At 54.4% G+C, this 15,928-nt stretch overlaps 1 protein-coding gene across 8 annotated transcripts in view; it reads right to left on the bottom strand.

The window, feature by feature from the left end:
• The window catches only part of SCUBE3 (signal peptide, CUB domain and EGF like domain containing 3), a 36,913-nt gene that overhangs the window by 8,816 nt on the left and 12,169 nt on the right, over positions 1 to 15,928 (bottom strand). For 4 of the 8 annotated variants that reach the window (XM_027959202.3, XM_027959203.3, XM_027959204.3 and 1 more), the window contains exons 2-16: positions 14,454 to 14,576; positions 13,349 to 13,474; positions 11,602 to 11,736; positions 10,484 to 10,609; positions 10,193 to 10,309; positions 8,026 to 8,073; positions 5,340 to 5,456; positions 3,485 to 3,607; positions 2,864 to 2,980; positions 2,252 to 2,377; positions 1,847 to 1,963; positions 1,606 to 1,710; positions 1,201 to 1,317; positions 727 to 885; positions 238 to 453 (exon numbers count right to left, since the gene is read on the bottom strand). In XM_027959202.3, coding sequence (XP_027815003.1) covers positions 238 to 453; positions 727 to 885; positions 1,201 to 1,317; positions 1,606 to 1,710; positions 1,847 to 1,963; positions 2,252 to 2,377; positions 2,864 to 2,980; positions 3,485 to 3,607; positions 5,340 to 5,456; positions 8,026 to 8,073; positions 10,193 to 10,309; positions 10,484 to 10,609; positions 11,602 to 11,736; positions 13,349 to 13,474; positions 14,454 to 14,576 — 1,872 coding nt within the window. The remainder of the gene's footprint in view (positions 1 to 237; positions 454 to 726; positions 886 to 1,200; positions 1,318 to 1,605; positions 1,711 to 1,846; positions 1,964 to 2,251; positions 2,378 to 2,863; positions 2,981 to 3,484; positions 3,608 to 5,339; positions 5,457 to 8,025; positions 8,074 to 10,192; positions 10,310 to 10,483; positions 10,610 to 11,601; positions 11,737 to 13,348; positions 13,475 to 14,453; positions 14,577 to 15,928) is intronic. The other 4 variants (XM_004018765.6, XM_060403102.1, XM_042236998.2 and 1 more) reach the window with 3 other exon arrangements.

Raw genomic sequence — 15,928 nt, 5'->3', positions numbered from 1 at the left:
TTGGTCTGGGATCAGACAGAATCCTGCTGGGGAGGCTCAGGGGCCAAAGCCATGTGCAGGAGTGTTGGTAGCTCCACATGATGGCCCTCTAGATCTCAGTCTGGGACCAAGGAGGGGAAGATGATGGGCAGGAGGGTCTTGGCTGCCTCACACCTTGAGAGATGTAAAGTGTCCTGCTCTGAACCAGACCCGAGCTGAGCCTTCCCTACTCCCCTGCTCCCCAGCAAGCTCCCTTACCACACTTGGCCCCAGAGCGGTGCTGCCCAGGCCTACAGGCCTCCACTGGTTCAACTCGCTCCCCAGCTACTGGGCCTGGCTTGTGGGCCAACTCATAATCGAGGCCTGCCAGGCGCAGTAGGAAGCGGTCCTGGTTGATGGACTTTCTAAGCATCTTCAGGGATCCTTTTAGCCGCCGTTCCATTCGCTGTCGGAGGCAGGGCAGCCCACAGCCAGCTGGTGATGGATGGTGTTATGAGTTGGAGAAGAAAGAGAAAGAGTGGTTGTGAGCAGGAGGGTGAGGCAGCAAAGCGAGGAGCTAGGAGGGGCTTGGGTAGAGGGACTGGGTCCTCAACTTAGCTTTAGGCAGGCTCCGCCCTTTGACAGGCTCCGCCCTTCGACAGGCTCCGCCCTTTGACAGGCTCTGGCCTTTCCCTTTGCTGCCAAGACTGCTGTTTGCCCACCTTTGCCCTCCCCTTTCCATCCTCCCAACGGTGTCCCCAGTCCCACCTGTGGTCTCCTCGGCCCTGACTTCTGCCTCCAGTTCCAGAGTGAGCCGAGTGACTTCCTTGCCTGGAGGGGTCCGGGCCCGTCGGCCCTTGCCCTTCCGAGAGGAGTCACATTTGAGGTGGATGAAGGTGACCTGGCAGTCAGAGCAGGGGGTGCCACCTAGGGAAGAGGCCTTGTCAACCTCAGGGGTACCCCCTGGAGACAGTGTTCTCACTCCTGGCTTTCATTTTCCCATCCCGACCCAGACAGATCTCACCAGATCTTTGACTGTCCTTCTAGTTTAGTATAGAAATTAGTTTGTGGGGAACATCCTAGGACTTCCTTGGACCCTGCACCTGCAACCACTTCTTCCCCTGCTCTGTCCAGAATTCAGGGTGTCAGTGGGTTTTGGAGCTCTCACTAAGCTGAGGAGGTGAGGGGTGGGAAGGGTTTGGCGGCCAGATAGCCCACTGGATCGGGGTCCCCAGTCCAGACCTGGCCCCGCGATCCTGCTGGTCTCTTCCACTTTGCCTTTGTTTCGCAGGTGCAAATGGCACTTGGCGTCTTTGATCTTGAAGGAAGCACGCTGTTTAACCGTCAGCACTGCAGCCTCTAGAGGGATGGCAGAAGCTCAGCACAGCCTGGGGGCCCCGTGAGGGTGGGGGTGGCTATAGAGGGTATTGGGAAGCTGGGCCCAGGGTCTTGGCTGGAGGAGAGGGGTTACGAAAGCCAAGAGCATCAGACATCAAGGGCAGAGGGAGCAAGGCAGCAGGGCTGGACAAATACAGAGTAAAGAAGGGGATCCAGGAAAAAATAAGGCCAGGAGGATTAATAAGGAAGGGAAATTGGGGTTAATAAGCCAGGAGTAGCATGAGACAAGGCGTCTGGGCTGGTGCTCACCATGGCAGTGGTTGGAGTTCGTGCTGTTCCCGGCATGGCTAGCTCGGGCTGGAGCAGCCCTGGGGCTGGGGATGCCACAGCTCACGGTGAAGCCATTCTCAGACTCTGAGAGAAGGGGGCTGTCACAGCTCTGACATGCCCCCTGCCCCTCACTGGCTGAAGGAACCCAAGGGGAGCAGAGGAGCTGCCTAAACAGCCAGGCTTCCTCCCTGCCAGCCCTCCAGCAACCTCCTCTACATACCTGGCAAAAACCGGGCCCGGGATGGGCAGGTCAGGGCACAGGTGTCCTTCTTCCCAGACCGGTTGCAGCTGAGCATGGCTTTTGAGGCACCAGGACTACTCTGACACTTCACTGGCTCTAGGAAGAGGAGAGAAGCCTGAGGAAGAGAGGCTCTTCCTCCCCTACCCGCTCTAGCCTGTCAGTCAGTCAGGTGTGTAATTGGAGGAAGAGAATGAGCTACATGCAGAATTGCAGTTGTACATGGAAATGGACGAAGGAGTTATTTACTGGGAACCCCATGTCTCAAACGACTACATTCTCCATCCCCTACTCCTTCATACCCTAACTCCACAATTTCCAGGACCCCAGGGACCCCCTACCCTGAAACTGCAGTGCAAGCTTCCGCCAGCAGAGGGCGCCACCCACCTGTGCAGTCTTTCCCGTTCCAGTGCAGCCGGCCCTGGCCTGCTGGGCAGGTACACTGGTAGCTGCCAGGAGTGTTGACACAGCCAAAGCGGCAGCCTCCCCGGTTGATGCTGCACTCATCCACATCTAGGGGAAGGAGGCGGGAGACACAGACAAACAATGGGGGGAGCAGGAGCCAGGACATGGGCGGTGAGTGGGGGGCCTTTGGTTAGAGTTCCAGGTACCCTAAGATGATTCCCGGTCTGAGAAGAGTTCAAACCTAGGACCTTCTTCCCTGGTCTCTGTTCTCAGTCCAAAGAAGGATTGAGAAGGGGCCAAGCTAACAAAGTTTTAAAAGTTTTCCATGCCTACCTAGCAGAGGAGTTGTAATCTGGGGGCTAAGGATGAAAGTCAAGGGACAGTGATGAGGATGGGAGACAGAAGTTTTGGAAACAGGATGCTGTTTCCTGATACCCCAGTGTCTCCACTGTCTTCATTTCTCCCATTTCCTCATGATGGATGTAGGCATGGCACATGCACCTGGGGACTGCCCACAGACACAAGCCCCCTCAGGGGTGTGTTCAGCTGAAAGGCGAGGAGGTGAGGGGCTGAGGGCCAGAGGTGCCGGCTTACCCCCACAGTGGGTGACGCCATACAGGAGGTAGCCATGACGGCAGAGGCACTGGAAGCTCCCTGGCGTGTTCACACAGATGTGGTCACAGGTCCGGTCAAAGGAACACTCGTCTATATCTGGAAGGGCAAGGTTTCAAGCCACTGCATCTGTCTTGGGGCCACTTGACCCTGTGACTCCTACTCAGGTGAAGGGCCCCAGGGAGGGGCCTTGGCTCTCTCCCTCAAACTGAAGAGTTCCTACCTCTGGCCCAGCCCTAAGATCTGTGACTCAGCAATGCCTACCCACCCCCCTAAGCCCCTCCATTTGGAGTCTTTGAAGTCAGGAACTTGGAGATCTGTGCTGTGGATTAGGGCCGCCATGTGTGGTTAGGCTGGTCAGATCCTGCCAAGGATGTGAACTGGGGTGAAATCCCCTCCTCCCTCCTTGTCGAGCCGCGTGCCCCAGAAGGGCTGATTTGCCAAGAGGAAGGAGCATGTTTGCTAGGTCACAGCATGACACTGCCTATGGAGACTCCCCACAGTGTCCTTTGAGCTTCTCATACTCTGGCCCTCTGGCCTCTTTGAAGCTCTCCTACTCTAGAAACTCTCCAGAGGCTTTTCCCTTGGCCCAGGTCTGCTCACCCTGGCAGTTCCTCTCGTTGATGAGAAGCTTATAGCCCTTCTTGCAGCTGCATTCGAAGCTGCCCACTGTGTTGCGGCAAATGTGGTCACAGCCCCCGTTGTTCAAGCGGCACTCATCTATGTCTGGGGATCGGGACAAAATAGAACCAAAGGTAATACTGAAGGCTAGGGACAAATGAGGAGACAAGACCCTCCCTCCTTCACAGAGACAGGGAACATCAAGGAGAGCCCTGGGTCTGCCTCTGCTGACTTTTTTTTCCTCTCCCATCTCTGTTTCTTCGCTCTTCAGGATTCTGTTTCTTCCCTCTTCAGGATATCTGTGGCCATTAGTAACACCTTGTTTCTTGGGTCTGAGTCCTCTTAGAACGAGAGAGATGGGAACCAGTGTCAGACCCTCAGGGAGTGGCCTAGAAGTAGGTGGGCATCTGGCCTACAGGGCTAGTCTCTGCCCCTCACTCTGCCACTGATGGCCCCTCTCCAAAAAAGCTGGTGGACAGGATTTATCCCTTCACTCTCCCCCACCCCGGCCTGTCGTAAGAGCCTTCGGGGGTGGGGGCGGCAAAGAGGTGGAGACCCAAAGGGGCAGCATGTCAGAGAGGAGGAGCTGGAAGAGAGGCCAGGCGAAAGGACCTCCAGGAAAGCCAGTAAGGCTGGGGAGCTGCTGGGGGAGGGCGGGGGCCAGGCAGGGGGCTGGACTGGGGAGGTCTGGAGAGACTCAGGCCCGAGGCAGCTTTCAGCACTGGGAAGGGAAGGGAAGGAGGGGGTATGTGAGTGGCTTCCTTCCTGAGGTCAAGTTCCCCAAGCTGGTGGCAGACAGGACCCAGGCTACTCACCCTGACTTGGGGGAGGGGGCAGAGAGGGCAGTCCTGCACTTTACTCTCAGCATACCTGTCAGCAGTCCTTCCTAGCAGCAAACTTCTCAACTCTGGCTGTCTGACCTGCTGCCCCAACCACATACACCCCCACCCTAGCCCGGCCCCAGCCTCCTCCCTGGTCTGTTTGCCAGCTGCTGGGCCAAGAGGCACAAAGAGCGTGCCCAGCCTTGCTCCAGTCCCTCCACCTTGCGACCGAGGGACACAGACCCGATGAATCGTATTTTCAGTAGGGCCACCCTCCCGTTTTCCTCCCTTATTGCGCCTTTCCCCTAAACTGGGCTCATCAAAAGGAGAGGGAAATAGAATGGACAGTGTGGGAAATTCTATCATAATAGTAGCTAACACATTGTTACCATTTGCCAGGCACTGTTCTGAGACTTTACATGTAGTTTATATGTAACTCGTTTAATCCTTGTAGCATCTCTGTGAGGCACTGAACCTTTACTGTGGTGAAACTGAGGCACAGAGACACTAAAGAACTAGCCCAGGACCACAGAGCTAATAAGAGACCGAGCTGGAATCTGGACCCAGGGAGCCAGACTCTAACGTCAGTGCTCCCACCTGCTCCCCTAATCTCCCTCTGATGGGGACAGCCTTTCCACGGGGAAGGTCTGGGGACTGTGGGCTAAGAAGGAACACACCTGTGACCTTGTGCATACATAATCAGGGCGCAAACACCCTTCCAGACTCAGGAACAAACGTGAAGGGCATGTTCATTAACCAAGAGGGTTAGAGACCCGCAGGGAGACGAGGAACGAGAGGAAGCAAAACAAAGCGGGGCAGGGACACTAAGGAACTGGCTGGACTTTTGTGCCCCTTGGCCTGAGATGGGGAAGGTGGACAGGAGACAAGCCTGCGTCACAGCCTCAGTTCTTTAGAGTCAGGATAACTTGCGGGGGTTGAGGAGGTCCCACAATGAGGTACCCTGTCTCTGGTCACAGTCTCTTATCTTTACGCTCCTGTCCTCTGAAAACCCTTACCTTTGCAGGTCTTCCTGTCTGGCTGCAGCATGAAGCCCACGGGGCAGCTGCAGTGGACGCCTGTCGCTGCATCGTGGCACTTGCTGTCGCAGCCCCCATTGTTGACAGCACAGGTCTCTGTTTAGGAGGGAGGTGGGGGATGGTCACCTGGCTATTGGCGTGGAGGAGTCCCAGAGGAGAGGGCAGAGAAAGGGCACAGAGGCCCAAGAGGAGGCCCTGGCTGCCTCCCTGTGCTGCGGAAGGAGCATCAAGTGGAGGCTCCCAGCCCCCTTCCTCCCATCACTCCCAGCCCCCAACCCCTCACAAGTGCAGCCAAGCAGTCCACTTCCCTGCCCCCTACTTGATTGAAACAAGGTGGACAGCGGTGAGGCAGGTACAAGCCAGAGCTGTCAGGCAGGAATGTGCTGAGGGTGGAGGAGGCGGAGAGGGGAGGGTGCAGGGAGGGAAAGCTAAGTAAGGGTGGCTCTCACTGCCAGGGAGCAAACAAGAAGGGGCAACAGGCGTTTCCTCCTCTTTCCCCCTGACTGTCTCGTTGGCGGGTGGGGTCACGGTGGGCCAGTCCTGAGGAGAGTGAGCCTGGTGATTCCTAAGACAGCTGGGAGACGACCGTCAGTTCATCTTCCCCTTCCTCTCTGCTCAGCTATCTTAAGACAGATCCCAGAGGAGACAGCTCCTGCTCCATCATTCCCCAGCGCCTTCCTGGCTACCTCCAGCTCCTCCCCAGTCCTCTTAGTTCCAGACAGAGATAAGCTGGCTGTTCTGTTGTTATTTTACTTTCCTAATGGGGAGATACTGTCTAAGCAAGGGGAAGGGGCAAAAGGAGAAGAATCCAGGGGGGAAGGAAGGACATAAGAAAGTAAGTGAGAGAGTTAAAGGACCTCAGAGCCTTTCTTCTGTTGCTCCCCTCCTGACTGAAGCTTTACCTTTGCTGAGAGGTTGGAGTTGGGGGGAATATAGTTGGGCCATACTCCCTATTTTCTGAATTTAGAGCAGGAGAAAAATAGGTTTAAACTGCAGCTCAGGAGAGTGAGATGAGCCCGGGGTGGGGTGGGGGAGGGGAAACATCAGCTCAAAAAGTGCAAGGCCCTGACAGGGACTGTGAGGGAGGTGTGGGCCATCCTTGGTGGGTGGGGGGGTGGGGGGGGGGGCTTAGAATTCTCCCATTAGAGAGATAAAAGGCTTCTGCTGTGGAAGAGAGAAGAGAGGATCTCAGAATCAAGAGAACTGAGAGAAACGTACTGGAGAGCGCTATCATTTTGAATCTCTGACTCCTGAAACTCAGGCCCAACCCACGTCACTGAGGAGAAGAGCAAAGCAAGGGCTCAGAAAAAGCCCACCTCTATCTATGGGTCCCCAGCCATGCCCTGGTCCCAGTGGGATCTCCTGTGTGCCACCCCCACCTCAGTCTCCTTAGGTCTCCAAGACCGTGGGAGGAAGCTAGGCGGGAACCCTGGCTTCAGGTTCCAAGCCCAGCCAGCCCCACGAGTGTTCTTAGCATGAGAAGCCCTCTAAGCCCCGGAGCAGGGAGAGGGGAACAGAGGGCCTGCACCAAGTCTAGTCAATTCCGGGGGCTCCCCAGCGGGGAGCAGCAGGGCCAGCATGGGGTCATCCCAGGCTGGACCAGGAGGTGGGCGAACCTGCCCGCCACCCCAGGGCAGAGCTCTTCCGAATGGCCTCTCTGGCTGCCTCAAACCTTTGCTCCTCAGGTCGTGCATTAAAATCATGGTTTAATCTGTGCTTGTTCTGTGTCAGGCACTTAGTAGACGCTCTAGTGCGCTATCTCCATTATCGCAGGAACACTAAGAGAGGACTCTCGTTCTCTCTCTTTTATTGGAGAAGCAGTGGCAGCCCACTCCAGTACTCTTGCCTGGAAAATCCCATGGACGGAGGAGCCTGGTGGGCTGCAGTCCATGGGGTCGCTAAGAGTCAGACATGACAGCGACTTCACTTTCACTTTTCATTTTCATGCACTGGAGAAGGAAATGGCAACCCACTCCAGTGTTCTTGCCCGGAGAATCCCAGGGACAGCGGAGCCTGGTGGGCTGCCATCTATGGGGTCGCACAGAGTTGGACAAGACTGAAGTGACTTAGCAGTAAGCTGAGGACCAGAGAGGAAAGGAGCTTGCTTAGGGAGGCACACTTAGAAGGTGGCAGAGCCAGGACTCAAGCTCAGGTCTGTCTGAACTCAAATGTCGTGCACTGAACCGTTATGGTGGGAGAGAAGGACAAGAGGTGCTGGGACTGTGAGCTAACACGGGTAAGAACCCAAGAAAGAGACCCTAAGGAGGGGATGGCGCCTAACCCTATCCCACCCTGATCTCGGGTGGCACTGTGGGCATGCTGGCTACGTGGAGCTGGCGCAGTCTTCAGCTGTGTAGGAGGGTGGGGGCAGATAGTTGGGAAGTGGGGGAGGTGTTAGAAGCTGGGTGAGGAAGGAGCTGGGACAAAGGAATGTGAGAGGAAGGAGAGGAGAGTGACCGCATCACAGAGAGAAAACCAACACGAAGGCTTCTGGGCCAGCTCCTGGGGACCCAGGTTTCCTGTCACTCGATGGGCCCAGCGCTCAGGCTGCCGGGGAGCCCAGTCAGGCTGGGCCCAGTGGGCATGCGGTTAGTGGGAGCCCCAGCGGGTTAGCCCTTCCCCTAGCAAGCCAGTGAGAGCAAGCGGAGAGAGCAGACATATTTACCATTAGAAACGGCCTGAGGGGGTACGTGCTGCTCTAGCCGCCTTTCCCCTGTTTGACATTGTAAAAAAGCTGTTTAGATGCTGGGCAGAGCTACTGTGGCCCTCTGTGCCCCAACCCCCTCCCACCCTCCTCCTCCGCCCTGCAGGCCCAAACCACTGGCCCCAAATGATGAGCTCTGAAACTCCTACACTTCATTCCCCAGCCTCGCCCTGCCTGGTACCCTCAAAGAAGCCAGGCTCCCACCAAGCAATTGGTGGGAAATGGAGTCTCGGGGAGGGGCAGTCATGGTCCCAGTACTACACAGCATGCCAGAGGCAGAGCTGGGGTGCAACCTCAAGTCTTACAAACTGCCGAATCCCAAATCCCAGAGGGCGCCCACCCTGACTGCTAAACTACTGCCCTCTCAGTCTCCCCCACTAAATCTGAACATCCCGATGGCCTCAGATGATGGCATTTCCTCCTACCAGGGCTGGGGAGAAAAATGAGATGCAGGTCAAGGTAAAATGAGTTCTTCTGGAGAAAAGGGAGAGGGACTTGAAAAAGACATAGAACCTTAGAACAGCCGCATTTGCTCTCTTCTGCCTCACTTGGCCATGGCCCAGAGGGTGGATGGGTCTTGCATTATAGCAGAGCTCAAGCTTAACGGGAGTATGTTCAAAGCAGCCATGCCCGGGACTATCTAAACAGAACATCAGAGAGGGACCGGCCTCCCATCCACAGCCCCGTCGTGACACATGCAGCTTTCCTTTGGGGGCTGCATGCAGTTTCTTCTGGGAGTCTCTAAGGGTGTGTAAGTGCGTCCAGGGCATCGCAGGAGGTTTGGAAAGCAGAAGAATTAGACTTAGGAGGGAAAAAATGAATGGAGCTGGAACAAACCAGCCTCGAGAAGGCAACATGAGGACCCGAATATGTTGCAAGGTTTAAGAGAGTTAGTTCAGAGGGAAACGTAGCAAGAGAGAATTCAAGGAACTTTAGAACTGTGTGTGCAAGTTTCTGGAGCAGGCACCTGAGGGGGGCCTTGAAGAGCCCCACCTGCTCAGCCCTTGTGTCTGGGGGAAAGGCAGTGCTCTCTGCAGAGACAGAGGGGTTTCTGGAGTGAGTTGGAAGACAGTCTGGTTCTGAAACAGAATGTCTTGTCTCTGATAAACACACCAAATGACTGTGTTCACACCTTCCCATCCCTAGCATGTTGCAGCCCATGAGATGAATGGCCATTCGTAAACACGCATGCCCACAGGACAAGCTTGCCTCTGCCCGGCCCAAGACACAGCCTTTCCCCTGCCCAGACTCTACTTTCATTTCCACTTTGCCAAGGGAACACCTTGTCCCATCATCTTTCTCAGCATTCTGTAACTGACCTTCACACACACACACACACACACACACACACACACAAAACCCCTAAAGATTTAGGGAATTAGGAATCAAAGAACTGAACTCATCTATGGACCTAAAGATATGTGAGGTAAGGCCTAGGGATTCAGGAAAAGGGGCCCAGGTATTAAGAAGACCAAGTAAGGGTGAGAGGGTGGGATTCTAGAGTTGGGGAAGAAATGGGAGGACCCCAGGCAGAGCTCCACTGGAATATGGAGGAGAGAGGAGAACATGGGGGCCTAGGGGGAAGGACTGGAAAGGAGATTTGAAGGAGGAGAGCAAGGAGGGACAGAAGAAAGAGGAAGATACTGGAGCCAGGCAACCCCACTTATCCCAGGAAAGGGCACTCTGTCCCACCCTTGAGTGTGGACAGTGGGCTGTGACAGCTCGCATCTCACCACACTACTCAACTAGGGCCTCTGGTCAGGCTTAATTCACCAACTGCCCCATCTTTTTTCCTCCTTCTTGACCACAGCCTGGGGTCAAGCAAGCACCTCAGCTGATAGTTCCCAACCTGTCAACACTTCATCCTGCATTAAGAGGATGGTGAGGCTCCTGGGGTGGGGGTAGGGGGCGGAGCGGTGCAGAACCAAGGGGTGGGGAGAGGAGGAAGGTTGGGTGAGCCCTTCACTCTCACTAGACCTGCCACCGGCTGGGGGCTTCAGCCCACTCCCCAGTGCTCCTGTGCTCAGCACCTGAGCCCCACCTCGGTGCTCCCCCTCCCCTGGTTCCCCGGTGCCCTCACCCCTGCCCCCATCGCAAGTGGACTGAGTTCTCCACTGGCCTCACCCACCGATGCATGTCTTCCCGTCGGTGTGGAGCACAAACTTGACGTGGCAGCCGCACCGGGGACCCTGCTCCGTGTCATCGCACGTGTGCTGGCAGCCACCGTTGCCATAGTTGCACGTCACTGTGCAGAGAGGGCAGGAGGCCTGTCAGCTTGCCTCCCCCGGGCACTCCGGCTCTCTGTAACGCAGAATCTGGCCCTCGAAGCTAGCTGCCTCTCCCGCGCACCCCTCTCTCCCCACTCCTGCTGCTGAGGCCCCACGCCCCTCCTCCCCCACTGCCATCCCAGTCATCTCACATTTACAGTCCCGTTGGTTCTTGGTGAGCTCGAAGCCAGGGCGGCATTCACAGGCAATACCCCCTTTGGGTGTCTCCCGGCAGATGTGAGCACAGCCATGGTTCTTGTTCATGCAGTTCATTCCTTCTAAAAGGGAAGAGGAGGGCGGGGTGAATGTGCTGTGCTCCTGGGCACCTAGAGGAAGAGAGACTAGAAGGGAAGCCATGAGCCTCGGGAACTGGGACAGTTTCACGGAGGCTGCAGTACAGAGACTGACTCTCCCCATCACAGGCCCCCTGTCCTGGCCACCGAGCCGGTGCTAATGAGCAGAGCTCATAGCTATTCTGAATGATACATCCAGGCCCCCTAAACTCTACATGATCACCCTCTCCTTCAAGCAACTAAAAACAGTGTCTAATAGTTGCCCAGCACTGTGCTTATACTGGGTAGATGTAGGAGGGACCCAGAAAAATCTGACATGATCTCTTTTCTCAAAGAGTTTACAGTCAAACTGGGAAAAGATAAGTAACATCTATCATGTGAGTGAAGAGTAATTGGCATGGGTCATTATTATACATTTTATTCAACAAATATTTATTAAGCTTCTACTACAATCAGGGCAGTATATTAGGTTTGGGGGATACAGAGATGAATTAGGCTTAGTCTTTGCCCTTGGGGGTGGGCAGGGAGGTGAGGGTGGAGTCACAGAAACAGACAACACGTGCGCAGTCCAACCCGAGGAATGAGGCACAGGCGAGGCCAGGTGACCTCGGTTTAGGGTTCGGCCATCTATTGGGCTTGGCAAAAAAGTTCATTCGGGTCTTTCTGTAGCATCTTATGGAAAAGCCCAAGTGAACTTTCTGGTCAATGCTCTACAGTGAGGAGCAAACCCACCTTAGATCTGGACACAGAGGATGTCCCAGGGTAGCCTCTATCCCACCGTGACCCCCAGCCCCAGATGAATTCTCCTAGACTTCACTCTACCGGAGTATCTGTCCATGGAACCCTCAGGATATGACTGGGTTCAGGGACAAAAGGAGCAGCAGAGGGTAGACCTGAGGGGACTGAGGGAGGGCTCCTGAGCAGACGGAGAGAGAAGCGCGGGCGTTCGGGGCCGGCCCCCCCGGCCAGAGGCTGACCTTCCGGCCGCTGGATGCAGGTGTGCTGGTTGTCGCTGAGGAAGAAGCCCTCCCGGCAGTGGCACTCGTAGCTGCCCATCATGTTGACACAGCTTTGCTGACAGCCGCCGTTGCCCTCGGCACACTCGTCCACATCTGCGCAGGACAGGCGGGTGGTGAGGCTGCGGGCACAGCCGGGCCTTCCCTGAAACCCAGCACCCAGCCGGAAGCCAGGCGGTTCTCACATCCCACCGCCAGGCTCAGGGAAGCGAGTGGGGAGGGGACATGCGAGAATGGCTCACTCAGGGAGGATGTGCCTCTCTTTCCCTCACCTGTTGAAACTGGGTCTGAAGGCAGAGGAGATCAGGAAAGGAGGCAGAGCGAGAGAAGCAGAGATGAAGACAAGGATGGAGGTTGGTCAGGGGCAAGACCTGTGAGCAGCTGGTTGTGACGAGCAGCCAGGGACTCAGGGCTCTGTGTGCGGGGAGAGCTCTGGCAATGGTGCTGAGGTTGGAGGGGCCGGGTGGGGAGAGGTAGTGAGCCTCAACTCACTGTGGGGCAGGGACCATTTCTGTGGAAGGACCATGGCCCTGTCCTTCCTCCCTTTCTCCCATGCCTGGGCTTGCTGCCACATTCCCTAGCCTTTCTCCTATTTTGGTTTAACAAAACAAAGTCTGGTAGCTTGGCGGAGAGGGATGGGGAAAGAGCTGCCAGGCCACACCCTAATTACCAACCCCAAATCACCATCCCCAGGCTCATCCCGGGGCTCCCGCTTCAGTGCCCTGACTCCATCTCATGCGCCTTACTACCCTCCCAAGTTCACAGTCCTTCTCCATTTTCCTTGGTGCAGGAGGCATCGGAGAGGGACCCAAATGGGCCAGTCTAGCTCCAAAGGCATCTGACTCCTTAGGGCCTTCTCTTCCGCTCCTCTCTGCTGAGCCCTGAGACCCTGTGCTTCACTCTGGCCAAGGGCAGAGGGGCCCAGGCCTCGCAGGCTCCTGACTGAGGAGTGCACCTGGAGGAAAAGCCAAGGAGTCCTTGGCTTTGCCTTGTTCCCGTCCCGTCTCCTACGCCCCTGACTTCTCCCCATCCCTGTCCTCCTCCTCTTAGCCTGTCCTACATTCCGTCCTTCTGTTTGCTCCCTTCTAGTCCAACCTGGTGATTTTGTGACTCTAGCCAAGTTCTTTCCTACAATTTGCAGTGGAGAAACTGAGGCCCAGGGCATGGATGACTTATATAGGGTTCCCCTAAAAGCTAAAGGTTAATAAGACTTGGAACCCTAACCCTAAGTTTAGGGAAGCACCATCGTCAATGACATTCCTCCTGTTTTCTGAGCACTTACCAATGTCTTAAGGATGGTACAGGGCTCTTTACACACATTGTGTCATCACACTGCAGCCCTTTGGGTGGTTATTACCTTCCCTGTTGCCTAAGTCTGCATGGCGAGTAAGCAGCAGGGCCAGGATCTGTCTGGAGCCAAACCACCTTCCCGCCATGCCCCACCCGCTGTGACCAAGCCCACTATTGTCATCGCCTGGCCCTTCCCCTGAGAACACTTTATAGCAGCATCTCCTTAATGTTTTTCATTCAGAAGGATTTTTTCATCCTCAGCATCTTGTCTCAAAGGGGAGGCTGACCTTGTTTTCTATTTTGTGGGAATGCAGCTTTTCGTTTACTTTTCCTCTCCATGCCTGAGAGTGGGAAATGCTGAAAACATCTCCTTCTCCACAAGACATCCCCTGCCCACATCCCTTCAACCCTCGCTCACCCAGACAGTTGTGTCCGTCATGTGCCAGGTGGAATCCATCATAGCAGGTGCATCGGTAATTGCCAGGGATGTTGACACAGTCGTGCACGCAACCTGCATTATCCTCCCGTTCGCACTCATCCACATCTGTGGGCAAATAGTTGCGGCAGCTGGACCCACCTGCATGCCCCTGACCGTCTGTCCCTGGGCTCAGCTTTATGGTGGTTTTTTAAAAAATATAAAACCTCTGTGTGTGTGTGTGTGCTTGTGTGTCTCTCTGTTTCCATAGTTACTCTCATAGCCTGCAAACCATTTTGCATTTAGCTATTTGCATCTAAACTTCAGTCATAAACATTTTTACACTTCCATCAGATCTTTCCAATTATCACTGTATATGGTTGCAAAATATTCCATTATGTTGCTACATCATAATTTATTAATCCCTTTTTTCTATTGTTAGATTCCTTCCATTTATTTTTCTCTCATAAATGCATCAAAAACATCTTCTCTCATATATTGTTTCTTTGAATTTCCTTTAAATAAGTTCCTAAACATGAAATTCCTGAGTTGGAGGGTATAAATGACTTCAAGATTCCTGCTAGGTATGACAAAATCACTTTTCAATTTATAATGTCACCGGGAATTAATGAGTATACCTTGTCTGTTGAAGTCTTAACCAACACAGAAGGTCATAAATTTAAAATAACATCTCAAGACTGCTTTAATTTGCATTGCTTTAATTATGAGGAGATGTGTTTGTTTATAGTATGAATTTGCCCTAGGGTAAATTGTCTGTTCTCAAACTTTTGGGGCATGGTGTAAGAGTCTAAAGACAGAGGTTCCAATAGCAGGGAACCTGAGGCCTTAGTCCCGTGATCCTGATCCCCTCACCCAGTCAGGTTGTATGGCTGTGAACTGTTCCCACCCGGGCCTGAGTGTGTATATATGGTGTCTTTGTGCAAATTAGAAAACAATACCCTCTCTGGGAAGGAGCTGCTTTCCTCTAGCCCCGTCCCCACGCCAGCAGGGAGTGCAGGGCTTCGTGCACAGCGTGGCCAGCTGAAGACGGGGGCACGGTTTCCCCCTCTGGCAGCTCTCCCTTCTCCAGGTGCGCTCCCAGCCTCACCTTTGCAGTGTTTACCGTCCCCCGTGTAGCCAGACTTGCAGATGCACTTGTACGATCGTGGGGTGTTCTGGCAGATGGCATCGATGTGGCAGTTGTCAGTCCCTTCCACACACTCGTCCACATCTGGCAGGGGCAGAAGGGACGTGTGAGACCCTCTCTTGGTGCCTCCCAAGGGGTATCTTGAAGGTGGTTCCTCGGGGCAAAATCCCGTCTCCTCTACAACAGACAGCAACCCCTCCAGAAGCAGGTGGCCTCCCACACCTCTCTGATTTCAGAGTGGGCTGACCCTGTAATTTCAGGAATTCAGAAAGAACCCCCACTCCCCTCAAAAATACTTAATCCACAATGACAGCTGAAATTCCATCATTTGAAACACTACTCTTTGATTTAAAAACAAAAAACCCTTGGACTGGGTAGGTAGCACACTTAACTTGATTAGAAACTTTCAACCTAGGGTGAATTAGTTTACCTTTCTGAGGAGCAGGCTTAGAGGGAGGGGAAGAGAAAGGCACGAGGACAGTGGCCTCTGGGCAAGTGGCAGTGTCCAGTGACTGCTGGTAATTAAAGGAGGAAGAAAGGGAGACGGGGCATCTGAGGAATCTTCCTCTGCCTCACAGTTCTATTTGAGACCAGGCCTGCTCCCACTTGCCCACCATGGCGCCAAGAATCTTTAAAGGAAAGAAGCTCCATCCCAGAAGATTTGCCGAGGCCCCTGTGCTGTCAACAGCGGAGGGACTAGGAGCTGGCAGGGGCTGGCACCAGCAACCCAAAGCCTGATAAGTGCAGTCTTTGCAGTTCCCCAGCTGACTCATCCAGGCCCATCCATCCCGCCACTCTGAGTGCTTTCATCTAACCCCAGGTGCGCCTCGATCTACTCACAAGAGCTACGCTGAAGAAGGGGCCACTCAAGACCTGGCAGAAAAAGATGATGTTCAGAAAGGACACAGGAAAGAGAAGAATTTATCACCTTTGGGCAAAAGACTGCAGCTTCTGGGGCAATGTTATGATGCCCATAAAGCTGAACTGAAATAGGGGGAAGTGTTTGTTTCAGCTGAAATGCTTTATAACTGGGGCTGTGGCGGTTCAGAGATGACTCAGCCCAGCCAAGAGGAGAAACACGCGAGTGACATGAAGCAGGATATGCTTGGGTGCCGTGAGGGCATTAGAATAAAAAAGGGGGTCCTCAACCGTGGCTGCATATCAGAGTCAGCTCCCCTAGGAGATGCCCAGGTGCCACCCCCAGAATGCTGGTCAGCTGGTCTGGGCTGAAACGTGGGCATCAGTAGGCTTCTAAAGCTACCCAGGGGAGTCTAACATGCAGCCAGGCTTGAGAATCTCCACTACAGAGAAGATCAGAAGAGGAAGAGACCACTTCCAGCTGTGAACTGGGAAAACCCAGGATAGCATAGCAACCTGCAAGAAAAAGAAAACGTTTTTTCGTTTACTTGCAGAAAATGATCATAACTTCCAAGTTT

Source organism: Ovis aries, chromosome 20 (genome assembly GCF_016772045.2).
Source record: "Ovis aries strain OAR_USU_Benz2616 breed Rambouillet chromosome 20, ARS-UI_Ramb_v3.0, whole genome shotgun sequence".
In the NCBI taxonomy this organism is placed as follows: domain Eukaryota; kingdom Metazoa; phylum Chordata; class Mammalia; order Artiodactyla; family Bovidae; genus Ovis; species Ovis aries.
Note: the sequence above shows the minus strand (reverse complement) of the source record. Positions and strands in the feature narration are given on the sequence as shown.